Genomic DNA, 12,289 nt, shown 5'->3' on the forward strand with positions numbered 1-12,289 from the left:
CACTGTGTGGCACTTGTTAGGTGCTCGTGTGTTATGCGTATAAGCTTACAATAGTATAATAGTATTAACAAGAAAGATATTTTCCATGGAAGAAAAAAAAAAAATGGTAATTCGTTTTACAATATATGCCATCTTAAAAAGTTTTGTATGTCTTAAGAGCTAAGCTGCTAATCCCCTGGTAACTCTAAGTGTGGAACTCTCATATCGGGTTCGAATCCCGCCGACGCTGATTGATGTTTAAATCACAATCTATTCTTGATGGCCAGGAGAATGAAGTATTTTGACATGACCCTTGACTTAGCTGTGTATAGGAGAGGATATGATTTCTCTCACTTATTGGGAATCGTAAAACTCGTGTGTCCTCAAGGTATGCACACATGAGATACCATAATCTAAACTTCATAACCAAAATTAATCAACAATGAATGAAATTGATCTAAATTTTTATAAACTCATAAACAATATCTTTATTTTTTTTATGTGGAATTCATACTCTCAACAACATATATGTTATGCATACATATATCTGACAGTTATTGATGAGATAGGAAGGTTACTTATAACTCATATATTATCAATTGGGCAATTACAAGGGGCCTCCCTCAAGTGAGGCCTAAGATTTGTAGTTTCAATCCTACATGTCATATCATGTATGTAAATCTAATTATATGCATTCCTATGTGAGTAATTGCATTCTAAACACTAAAAATATGCTAATCTCTAAATCAATTATTAAGTAATTAATCTATATTATAATTATTTCGTAGGAAATAAGCGAAGTTGCGGAAACAACATAAAATGAGAAGAGATTAGAAAAAAAATTAGAGTTTTCGAGGAAAACACTCAAATGAAATTATCAACAGTTCAACACGATCAACGACCATCTCTTCCTTACGCGCGGCAAGATATTTTTTTTCCTCTGTTCCTTTTTTTTCTTGCCACGGGGCCCTTATCTCTATTCACCCCCTGTGCAACAACATAGCGACAACCCCATTAATTATCCATACCTAGAGGTGGCCCGGCCCGACCCATTTTAAGCGGGCCTAGTCATGCTTCGTGCCGTGCTTGGGCCCGCCCATTTACTATCTTGCCGGGCTCGTGCTGGCCCATTTACTTAAACATTAAGCCCGGCCCGGCCCATGACCCGAGCCCATATCATGCCGGGCCGTGCTCGTGCCGGGTCAATAACGGGCCGCGCTAGTGCCTATCCACTATAAAGCACGATTTTAAAATCTTAATTTGAACAAATAAAAATTAATTTTATTTAACTATTTAGAAAATTAAAATAAATTAAGTTCTACAACGTTTTTCTTAATCTTAGCTTTTTGAGATTAGATTTCTAATAATTTTTTATATTCCACTATAAGAAAGAAAGAAGAAAAAAAAACTCAAAATATATTGTTTTTAGTATATTATTGTGAGATTAATCTTTATTAATATAATGAAGATTTGGTATCTATTATTCTTTCCTTCATTCTATAGTTGTATTATTATGAGATTAGTCTTTATTAATAAACATATATTTAATATTTAGAAAAAATACTTATGTCAAAACAAGGATATAATGTTTTGTTTCATTATTTTGACAATATAAAAGAAAACATTGGTGGAATTGCTATGAGATTTTAAATAAAAATGTCTCATATTCAAATCTCATCATTGTATTTTTTTAATATTTTTTTTAAAAAAATGAAATTTTGTGTTTGTAACGGGCCGGCCCACAATATGTCGTGCTCAGGTCGTGCCGAGCCCATTACGGGCTTGGGCCGGGCCAATGGGCCAATATTCTTAGGCCCAGCCCGACCCGTTATTCTAACGTGCTCAGGTCGTGCCGGGCCACTAACGGGCTTGGGCCGTGCCGGGCTGCTTTTAAGCTTGCCGGGCCCGTGCCGTGCTCGTGCTCGTGCTTAGTGGCCCGTTTGCCACCTCTATCCATACCCATCTTTTCCTTTAGTAGGGGCCGAGAGGACAGAGCCGAACCACACCACCATAATTCCCAACTTTTCTCTTCTTGGCAACTACCACCACCACCCTTCCATTAATGTCACTCTCTTTTTCCTCATTTTCTCTCGGGCCCCCTAATTTCTTTTCACTCCATGCGCAACCACACAGCGACCACCCCATTAATTATCCATATCCATCTTTTCCCTTTAGGGGAGCCGAGAGGACACACCTGTACCACACCACATTAATTTCCAATTTTCTCTCTTCTTCGCAACTACAACAACCACCCTTCCGTTAATGTCATTCTCTCCTTTTCCTCATTTCCACACCACCAAATCACATCAATTCCACAAAATTCAAAGAGAAAGTTCAAGCATCAAGAGCTTCATCACCATCAAATTTGCATAAAAGTGGAGAACCATAAATCAAGACTTGTCATAATTGCTCCATAACAAATTGTGACTTGTTCTTGTTACTGCTTTTCACTTTTTTCTCTTTTTATTTTTGATGATGGATAGTGAGTAGTTTTATTGTTGGAGTCTAGGATTGTGTGCCCTAACCCAAACTTTAGGTAAACAATGTTTATTTTAATGTAATGATGCAATTCAATATGGCAGATGCTCATATCAATTACTGTTGGGTTAAAATGCATGCTTAGGAGCCTAATCAACTCTTGGATGTGTAGTTTGAGCATGTTTAAAACGGAGTTAGATCGAGGCTTGACTCTCTATAATTCCTAAGCTAGAAACCCTCAATTTCGTATTCGAGTGATTATAAGCATGGTGATTTACACCCGCTGCATGATTGCATGGGCGGATTGCTTAGTAGTATATTTCTTGAACTTTACTACAATTAAAGTGAGTTAATGACCCTTAAATTGGCTCTACCTCTCTCTAATTGAGTTAGTGTGACCCTTAAAACGACACATTAATACCGAAATATATATGGTGCTTGAGCCTTGAATCGCCTTGGATACAACTACCACCAAAATATGAAATTTGCATCTACATTAGATTATCTTCCGATACATAAAATTTAGGTGAAGGAGCCTCCCTAGCACTCAACATTCTCATATATATTGTTTACACTTTTATTAGTTTCTTTGCATTTTTATTAGTTGCGTTACATTTCATTACTTTTTTATTAATCAAAAATCAACTCCTAAAATATTGAACTCTTCGTCTCATTATAAATAACCACAACTAGGCTCTTAGTTTTGATTAGGCTTTGGTGAAAACCAAAGTCGAGCATTACGAAGGCTTGTTGTCTTAGATTAGCATTTTTATTTGTTTTGTTTTTCTTTATTTGCTTAGTGACTTTAATTCCGACTACCCAAGGATGAGTCAGCCACTAATCCCCATGGTACGGACATAATATTTCTCTATTTGACAATTTTTCCCCGTGGGTATCAAGTCAATAATGCAATTTTTATTTTCAATTTCGTATAATATGTCTTGATACATCTTAATTTGGAACACCAACTTTACCTTTTTTTTTTTAAAAGATTTCAGAGGATGGATCAATGACATTAATGAATAAGGCCATCTCCAACATATGGGTCTTTTGCCACTTGGACAACTAAACGGTTACTTTTGACATTTTTGTTTACTCCAACCCATGTGCTATTTCAGACGTGGTCTGATGTGGCAAAAGACAGATTGGGAAGGCTGCCAAATTTGACACACCAAAGGCAAACAGTCTTTTATTTTTTTATTCTCTCTTCTCTCCTTCTATCTTCTGTCTTTCCTCATCTCTCTCGTTCATTCTCTTCTTCATACCCAGTATCTACTATGCAGACCAAAGCAAAATCAAGAAGGAGAAGAAGATAGAGATTTCAACAACACCCTCTTCCTAATTTCTTGGGTTTTCCAAAAACAATAAAAAAGACAGAGAACAAATGTTTTCCCTAGTCTATTAAAGCCCTAATTCTATCCCCAAAATTTCTTCTCTTTATCTGATTCTCTGGGATTAATGGCCCCCTCGCAAATCCACCCGCGACAAAGCTATGAGGAAGCAACTCGCCAACAAAATTGCTCAGCTTCGTGTTTTCCGGCGAAGTTCTTGCAATTTTCGGGTACCCGCAGAGCCGCTGTCCTCCTTGGTTGTCCTATGCTTCTGGGTTCGTCTCCGACCTCCTGAAGCATGGATTGGCACCTGGTGGAGCTTGATCCCTTGAGTGGGTTGAATTGGTGAGTTGTGGTATACGCTGCCACCAGGGTATTTCCTTTTGGATTTTGAGAGAGAAACCCAGAAGAAGAGCGAAGAGCGAAGACCTGAAGAGAAATAGAGGAAAGAGCAAAATAGTTTTCTTTTTGTTATAAAATATTTTTAAAAATAATAAAATAATATTTAAATATAACTAATCCATTGGACTAAAAATTTGTCAAAAATGACCCTGACACATCATCATTCAAATTCGAATTTGACACAAATTTTTTGACTAACCCTTTGGAGATGCTCTAAGTGCTTCTATTCAAACCTCCACAATTGTTATTTGGACATTCTCTCAAAATTTGTGTTAGTAAAAGTTCTAATTTACCCTTACGTATTTTCAATTTCATATATTATGTCTTGCTAGATTATAATCTTGAAACACCAACTTTACCCTTTTTTTTTTTTTTTGGATTTAAGGGGATGGATCAGTGACATGACCAATCTACTCCTAGCTGATTGATCTCGTCTATATATGTAACATAGAAGAGCCACACATTAGCTACTAGTTCATCAGAGTGGTGAAAATGGAGATCACTATTATCTCCAGATATACTGCGAAACCATCTTCTTCTTCACTTCAGCATCTAAAACCTCACAAACTTTCCCTCTTCGACCAGCTCACTCCCGCAACTTACGCCCCAATTGTCTTGTTCTACCCCAACTCATCATTAACTACCAATCTTTCCCAAACCTTAGTCCACTTGAAGACCTCTCTATGCGAGACCCTCACTCTCTACTACCCATTTTCCGGCCGCATCAAGAACAACCTCTACATTTATGATTTCGACGCTGGTGTTCCATACCTCGAAGCTCGAGTCAATTGTCGCCTGCCTGAGTTTCTTAAGCTTCAAGAAACCCAGCTGCTAAACGACCTCCTTCCATTTCTTCCATTCCGGAAGGAAACGGATCACTCAGATCTGCTTCCCTTGCTTGCTTGTCAAATCAATGTTTTCGCTTGCGGTGGATTGGCAATCTCTGCCTCCGTGTCTCACAAGATTTTCGATGGGGATACGGGAAACGCTTTTCTCAAAACTTGGGCTTCCATTTTTCGCGGGGCTCGCGACGACATCGTACACCCTGATCTCTCCCAAGCCTCCCTGTTCTTCCCACCAAGAGATCCATTGCCTCAGAACTATCTGGATTTAATGGACAGCTTGTGGTTTAAGGGAAGCAATTATGTTTCAAAGAGATTTGTGTTTGATGCCAAATCCATAGCCACACTGCGAGCAAGATCGACGAGCGAAAACGTTCCCAAGCCCACACGTGTGGAGATACTAACTAGTTTTATCTGGAAACATGCAATGGCTGCTTCTAGGGCACTGTCATCCGGTATATATATATATATATATAGGTTTTTTGTTAGTTGAGGATATCCTTATCTAAGCTTATGGAACGGATTTCCAGTTTTTGGCTACTTTTCGATCATATATTCATATCTTAACAATTCAGTTTTTAGGTCCTAATATAGAGATCAACTCTGCAAAATTTCAGCCAAATTGATGATCGTTAAGGTATCCAAAACTGCAAGTTACACGAACAACCGAATCTGTCAAACCGGAACCGTTCGTGTACATTGTTGTAAATTGCAGTTTTGAATGCCTTAACGATCATCAATTTGGCTGAAATTTTGCAGAGATGATCTATACGTTAGAATATAAATACTGAACGGTTTAGATGTGAATATGTGATCGAAAAGTGGCCAAAAACTGGAAATCCGTACCTAAGCTTAGGTTAGGATGTGCTTAGCCAAGAATGATATATATGTGTGTGTGTGTGTGTTTGAGTTACTTAAAGGAAGTGTATATAGTTAATTGCACTCAAAATTTTCTCCCAACTTTTTGGTAATAGGTACTTCACCAAAGACATCCATAGTCGTTCATGCAGTGAACATGAGACCGCGAATGAATTCACAAATGCGATCGGATACTGTCATGATCGGAAATCTTTTTTGGTGGGCCGTAGCTGCCGCTGACGCTTCTGAGGCAGACGCTCATGACTTGCGTGACTTAGTGAACATAATTAAGGAATCAATCAAGGGATTCGATAGTGAGTATTTGGAGAGTTTGCAAGGTGAAGATGGTGGATTCGGAACCATTTCTGAGTTTTGTAATCAGCTTGAGGCTATGCTTTCCTCAGAAACACCGGATATCTATGCATTCACAAGCTGGGCTAGCGTTTTAAAACAGGTTGATTTTGGTTGGGGGAGGCCATTTTGGATCGGAGCCATGGGGAAAGTTGGTCCTGCATTTAGAAATCTCACTGTGTTCGTCGACAGACAATGGGATACGGGCATTGAAGCATGGGTGAACTTGGAGGAAAACCAGATGGCTCTGTTAGAGAAAGACCCCCATTTTTTAGCATTTGCTTCTCCAAATCCTGGAATATCAAGCATGTAACTGTCTATGTTTTATTTCGAAGTCAATAATTAAGGCTTAGAATACTAAGCTATCAAATTGTAATCGATTAATTTCTGGTTTATTACTGTGTTAATTAATCAATATCATTTGCATTCATGGATTTGTACTCAAGAAGTTAGATTGTTCTGACAAGTAATGGATGAAGACGTTGGTTGTTGCAGATTCATAGCAGTCAATAATAGATCAGTACGTACGTAGGGACGGATTATTAGCTAGCATGCATCAAATGCAGCTTCTAATAAATTTCAATATATGTATGTTTAATGACACCGTACGTAGCGTCAGAATTTTCAATATGCATCAAGGCAATTAGCCATGTTCGGAGCTTAATAACTATCAAACATCTTGGTTAAGTGATTATGACCACTCGGTCCACTCTAGGATCTCGATCATTTCTTTTTATGTTTACAGTTTACTCCAAAGAGGAGAGATTCTAACTTGATTGATATGAGATATATCGCTCGCGATTAGCTAGGGTTTCTCACTACATATTTCCATCATTCGAATGTTAAAGCTCTAAAACTCAGGTATACATGCACACACGCGCGCGCGCACACAAACAAAGTTCAAATTAGTGATCCTCCAAACTAGCGTCAGCTATATATTGTTCAAAAATCTCGCAGTGTTCGTTAAGCGACAATGGGATGGGGGCATTGACGCATGTGTGAACTTGGAGGAAAACCAATGGCTCTGTTAGAGAAAGACCCCCAGTTTTTTAGCATTTGCTTCTCCAAATCCTGGGATTTCAAGCATGTAACTCGATCTCTAGGTTTTATTAAACAGGCTTAGAATATTATAAGCCATCAAATTGTCATTTGTAAGGGTCTAATTTCTGGTTCATTACTGTGTTAATTTTGCAATATCTTTTGCATTCATGGATTTTTACTCGAGAAATTAGATTTTTCTGACAAATAATAGAAGTAGATATCGATTGTTGCAGTTTCATGGCAGTCAACGAAAGATCAGTACGTATTGTTCGGTTGATAGCTAGCATGCATCACATGCAACTGTTAAATGGCACTTTACGTACGTAGCATGCATCACATTAAGGCAATCAGGGGCAGATGCAACTGTTAAATGACACCGTACGTACGTAGCATTCATCACATTAAGGCAATCAGGGGCAGAGCTATTTAAGGGCCTGAAGTACGTGGCCATGGCACCTGCCAAATTTTTGACTGCATATGTAATTGATGTTTCATTGTAATCTAGTTGAATCGAGTTTCGGTACACACAATTACTAATGTTGGCACTATGGCTGTCAATTTCGACACGACCCGATAACACGACTCGAAACCCGCACGAAATAAAGCGGGTTGAACCCGCACGATTAAAAAGCGGGTCGGCAGCGGGTCAACCCATCATGACCCATTTAATAAACGGGTCGGCCACGGGTCAACCCGCCAACACGAAGTGAACCCGTATAACCCGATTATGCTATACTTCTTCTTGAAATTTTGGACGTTGGGAGTATTTGATCATAGGATTGGAAAATTTGAAATATTTTGCTTCATCATTATTGGATTTAATTATGAATTATATATAATTATTTATATTCTTCGTCTTATGAAATTTTTAGTGAATTTAATCAATTTATGCATGTTTTTAGTTAAATGGGTATCAATGTTAACCCTTAAATGGGTCATTTTGTCCAACAGACACGACCTATTTATTAAATGGGTTAAGCGGGTTGGAAACGGGTAACCCGTTTAATAAATAGGTTGGGTTTGGGTTTAAATTTTCGACACGATTAATAAATGGGTTGGGTTTGGGTTTGTCTTTTGTGACACGACATATACCTTGACTCGACACGAACCCAACCCGACACGACCCATTGACAGCCCTAGTTGGCACCCTCCAAGTGATTGACTACATATCAAAATGTCATTGGTCCCACGTGTCTTATTTGATTATTGAATAAAGTTTGTATTAGTACTCATACAAAACGTCGAGACAGTTGGGCTCAAGTAATTGAGTCCTATAATTATACAAAACATTATACAAAACAGCTGTTTTAATTTTTTTAATTTCTTTTCTGATTGAATTTTTATAAGTTTTTTTTTATAAATTGAGAGAAAATTAAGTTGCACCTCTAGTTTTCTTTGCAAATTTCTTTTCGTTGTTCGTCATCTCCGATCTTGGTTTACTCTTCATCTTCCTGGTCTGCCTGGGTAGTGAGGCATCTGTTCTGTTTGTGGTTGCTGGTGGTGGGGTTTCCTTGCAGGATGGTATTGGAGTTACGCTGGATGCTGTTCTCGAACTCGGGACTCTAATCTGGTGGAAGATCGGATTTTTGTGGCAGTTGGGCCTCGCTAGGGGCCTAGGGATGTGTTCCGGGAGAAAGTCGATCTACGGAGGCCGTCTTTTGGTTTCGAGGTCGGATTTTGGCACATGGCGCTCTAGGGATGTGTACCTGCTTTTGGACCCATTGGACTGGGTGTGGGCTCGAGTTTTTCTTTTTTATTTAGTTTTTGTTAGAATTTCTACTCTTTTGAGTAGGGCTGGGTTCGGTTCGGTACCGGAGCCGCAGGCCCAAAACCACTTACCGTACCGGATTAGTTTGGTACATAAAATAGACAACCATTACCGGCCACAGAAGTCGGTAGTCGGTATACCGAGGGACTCGGTTGGCAGCGATTGGTTGGGCCTTCAACTGAGTTTATGCTTGGGCCAGAATCTCCCACGACCCAACTATAATTTTGAAAGGCCCAAACCTGCTTTGTACATAAAAAAAACATGAAAGTCAATAAGATCATCCTCTACCACACAAAGCTTCAATTTCAAGCTACAGCTTTCATTTGATACTAAAACCACTTTTAAAGCAACAACAATTTAACACTCACCACATCAACCTCAAAACCTCATTTTTTCTCCCCCTTCTCCCATTTCTTCTTATCAACCAAATTGAATTAACACCAAATCAGATAGCACACTGTTCAACAACAAAAACCCAAAATGCATGCACTAGAATCAAACCCAAAAACAAAAAATTCTCCAAAAACCCAACAGATCCAGATCTACGAATCACACAAAACAAACAAAAGCATTGAAATTGGAAGCAAAACTAAATAAGCAAATAGCAGCGCACCTATAAAATGCGGCTCGTACTCACCAGCAATAAGAAATCTGGGAATGAATCGAATGGATTTGATGTGAAATGAAATCGAATGGTTCGATTGAAGGAGACACTGTCAGGTTCGATTGAAAAAAAATTATATACACCGATGGTGCAAGTGAACTAGCAAATCCAACAGCTCTCAGCTGTTGATCACACACACACATATCACCTAATTCAATGATTTCACTATATATGAGGGAGGATCAAGATCGAGAGGACATCCTTACTTTAAGTATTTGAGGATTTTCACTATTTTACACTAGTATATAACCTAATTAAATGATTTCAAACATTGATCCTTTATATTCCTATGCAAGAATTGTGTATATAAAAAATCAACCAAATCCATGATCATGTGGTCACTAAAAAGTTTGAAACAAATGTCATCCGTTAGATAAAATTATTACGAACATTGTGCTAAACAAATGGTTAAATGTTTTTTGATTTGGCTAATTTTTTGTAAGACTCGTATGTGTGTAGGTAGCTACATAATGAATGGTCTGATTATTAAAATACATGCTAAAAATAAAAATATCCTCACTTTAAGAGCTTAAGGACGTTCTCTCATGATCCTCCCTAGCATTAGACCAACTTTTCGATCATATTTTTGGAATCTTAATCGTTCAGTTTTTAGGTCATAATGTGTAGATCACTTCTGCAAATTTTCAGAAAAATCGTTGATCGTTAAGACATCAAACTAGATTACATCAATGGACGAATCAAATCTGTTATATATATATATATATATATATATATATTCCATTAAGCGATCCTTTTTTTGGCCTTTTTTAGGGATAGAGCATTAGACCAAGTTTTCGATCATATTTAGCATCTCAACCGTTCAATTTTTAGGTCCTAATGTGTAGATCATTTCTGCAAATTTTCAGCCAAATCGTTGATCATTAAGGCATCAATCTAGATTACATCAATGGGCGAATCAAATCTGTCAAACCTGAACCGTTCATACTTATAATTTTAAATTGTCGTTTTGAATGCCTTAATGATATTCAATTTGGCTGAAAGTTTTCAAAAGTGATCTACACATTAGGACATAAAAACTGAACGTTGAGATGCCAAAATATGATTGAAAAGTTGGTCTAATGTCCTATCTTTAGAAAAGACAAAAAAAAAGGGATCCCTCACTAGAATGGCTATTCTAGTGAGGGATCCCCTTTTTTGGCCATTTTAAGATCGCTTATTGGACCCACTTTTCGATCACATGTTCACATTTTAACCGCTCAGTTTGTAATTCTATATGAGTAGATCATCTCTGCAAATTTTCAGCCAAATTGATAATCATTAAGGCATTCATAACTGCTATTTACAATTATAAACATGAACGGTTCAGGTTGGACAGATTTTGTACGTCTATTGATTTAATATAGTTCTATACCTTAACGATCATCAGTTTGGCTGAAAATTTGCGAAAGTGGTCTATACATTAGGACCTAAAAACTGAACGGTCGAGATACAGAAATACGATCGAAGAGTGAGTTCCACAAGGTATCTCTTAAAATAGCCAAAAAAAGGAATCTCTTAGTGGAAAGGCCCTGTGTGTGTGTCTCATATATATATATATATATATATATATATATATTACACACACATTTTTTTTTAAAACAATAGAAAACATATACATAATGCACTACAATAGGAAACATCAATTTTGATGGCTAAATTCGACCGGAAAAGGCATTTTTCTGTCAGGAATATGTATTTCGAACTAAAAATCTTCGTCAGTGGTGGTTAGGAATATTCTTGTTATAAATGCTCTACTACCAACTAGTCGTCGGAATAACAAGCATTTTCAACCACATGTTACTGTCAATTTATGTTGGTGCAAGTACACATCAGTGCCATATGATATTTAAAATTATTGAATAATTATGCATATGTACGTGAGTAATGTGACCAATCAATGTGCATGTACATTCTATTCCCTAAGCGCTTCCTGCTACCCTAAACCTTAGCAAACACTAGATCTAACTCCGGCCTACTAAATCGGTCCCTGCTCCCAGTTTCCGCTCCGCCAACAATTCTTGTCAACCACCTCGATGTTCATCATGTCCCGCATCGACTCAATGACCAAAAGTTTTGCCGCCTCACTGGCCATTACTGTGAGGCCTGGAAATTTCAAGTGTCACTTTTGAGTTTTGACGAATAAGTTTTTAGTTGTTTCCTAATCTTCAACATATCTCTTATGACAATCCTTGCAAAATTATTATTTGAAAAATTTGTTCAACTTCTATATTACTTTTTATATAATTATCTCTTTTCTACAATTTATTTTCTTAACACATTATTTTCTTAAGTTAACAATATTATCCAATATCATTAACCTCTCTCTACAGAAATTCATCGATATCATTAAGCCCAATTCTCAAAAGTAGTTCTTTAACAAACAACCTTAACCTTTTTATGCTAGAAAACAAAATCTCTCCTTTCTTCTCCTCCTAAAGCTTCTCTTAGCCCTATTTACGTCAGCCAATTTGCATGCCTTAATGCACCTAAAATCAAAGCCTCTGATCGAAAAATATTCTTATTCAAAGTTGGTCATTATTGTCTCCTCTATAACATATCCAAAAATGAGCGCGAT

At 37.5% G+C, this 12,289-nt stretch overlaps 1 protein-coding gene across 1 annotated transcript; it reads left to right on the plus strand.

The window, feature by feature from the left end:
• Positions 1–4,634: 4,634 nt before the first annotated feature.
• On the plus strand, positions 4,635–6,675 carry LOC112181708 (stemmadenine O-acetyltransferase). The gene is made up of 2 exons (XM_024320094.2): positions 4,635–5,487; positions 6,007–6,675. The coding sequence occupies exons 1-2, from the start codon at positions 4,683–4,685 to the stop codon at positions 6,552–6,554; spliced, it is 1,353 nt and encodes a 450-aa protein (XP_024175862.1). The 5' UTR covers positions 4,635–4,682; the 3' UTR covers positions 6,555–6,675.
• The last annotated feature ends 5,614 nt before the right edge of the window (positions 6,676–12,289 follow it).

Source organism: Rosa chinensis, chromosome 1 (genome assembly GCF_002994745.2).
Source record: "Rosa chinensis cultivar Old Blush chromosome 1, RchiOBHm-V2, whole genome shotgun sequence".
NCBI lineage: Eukaryota > Viridiplantae > Streptophyta > Magnoliopsida > Rosales > Rosaceae > Rosa > Rosa chinensis.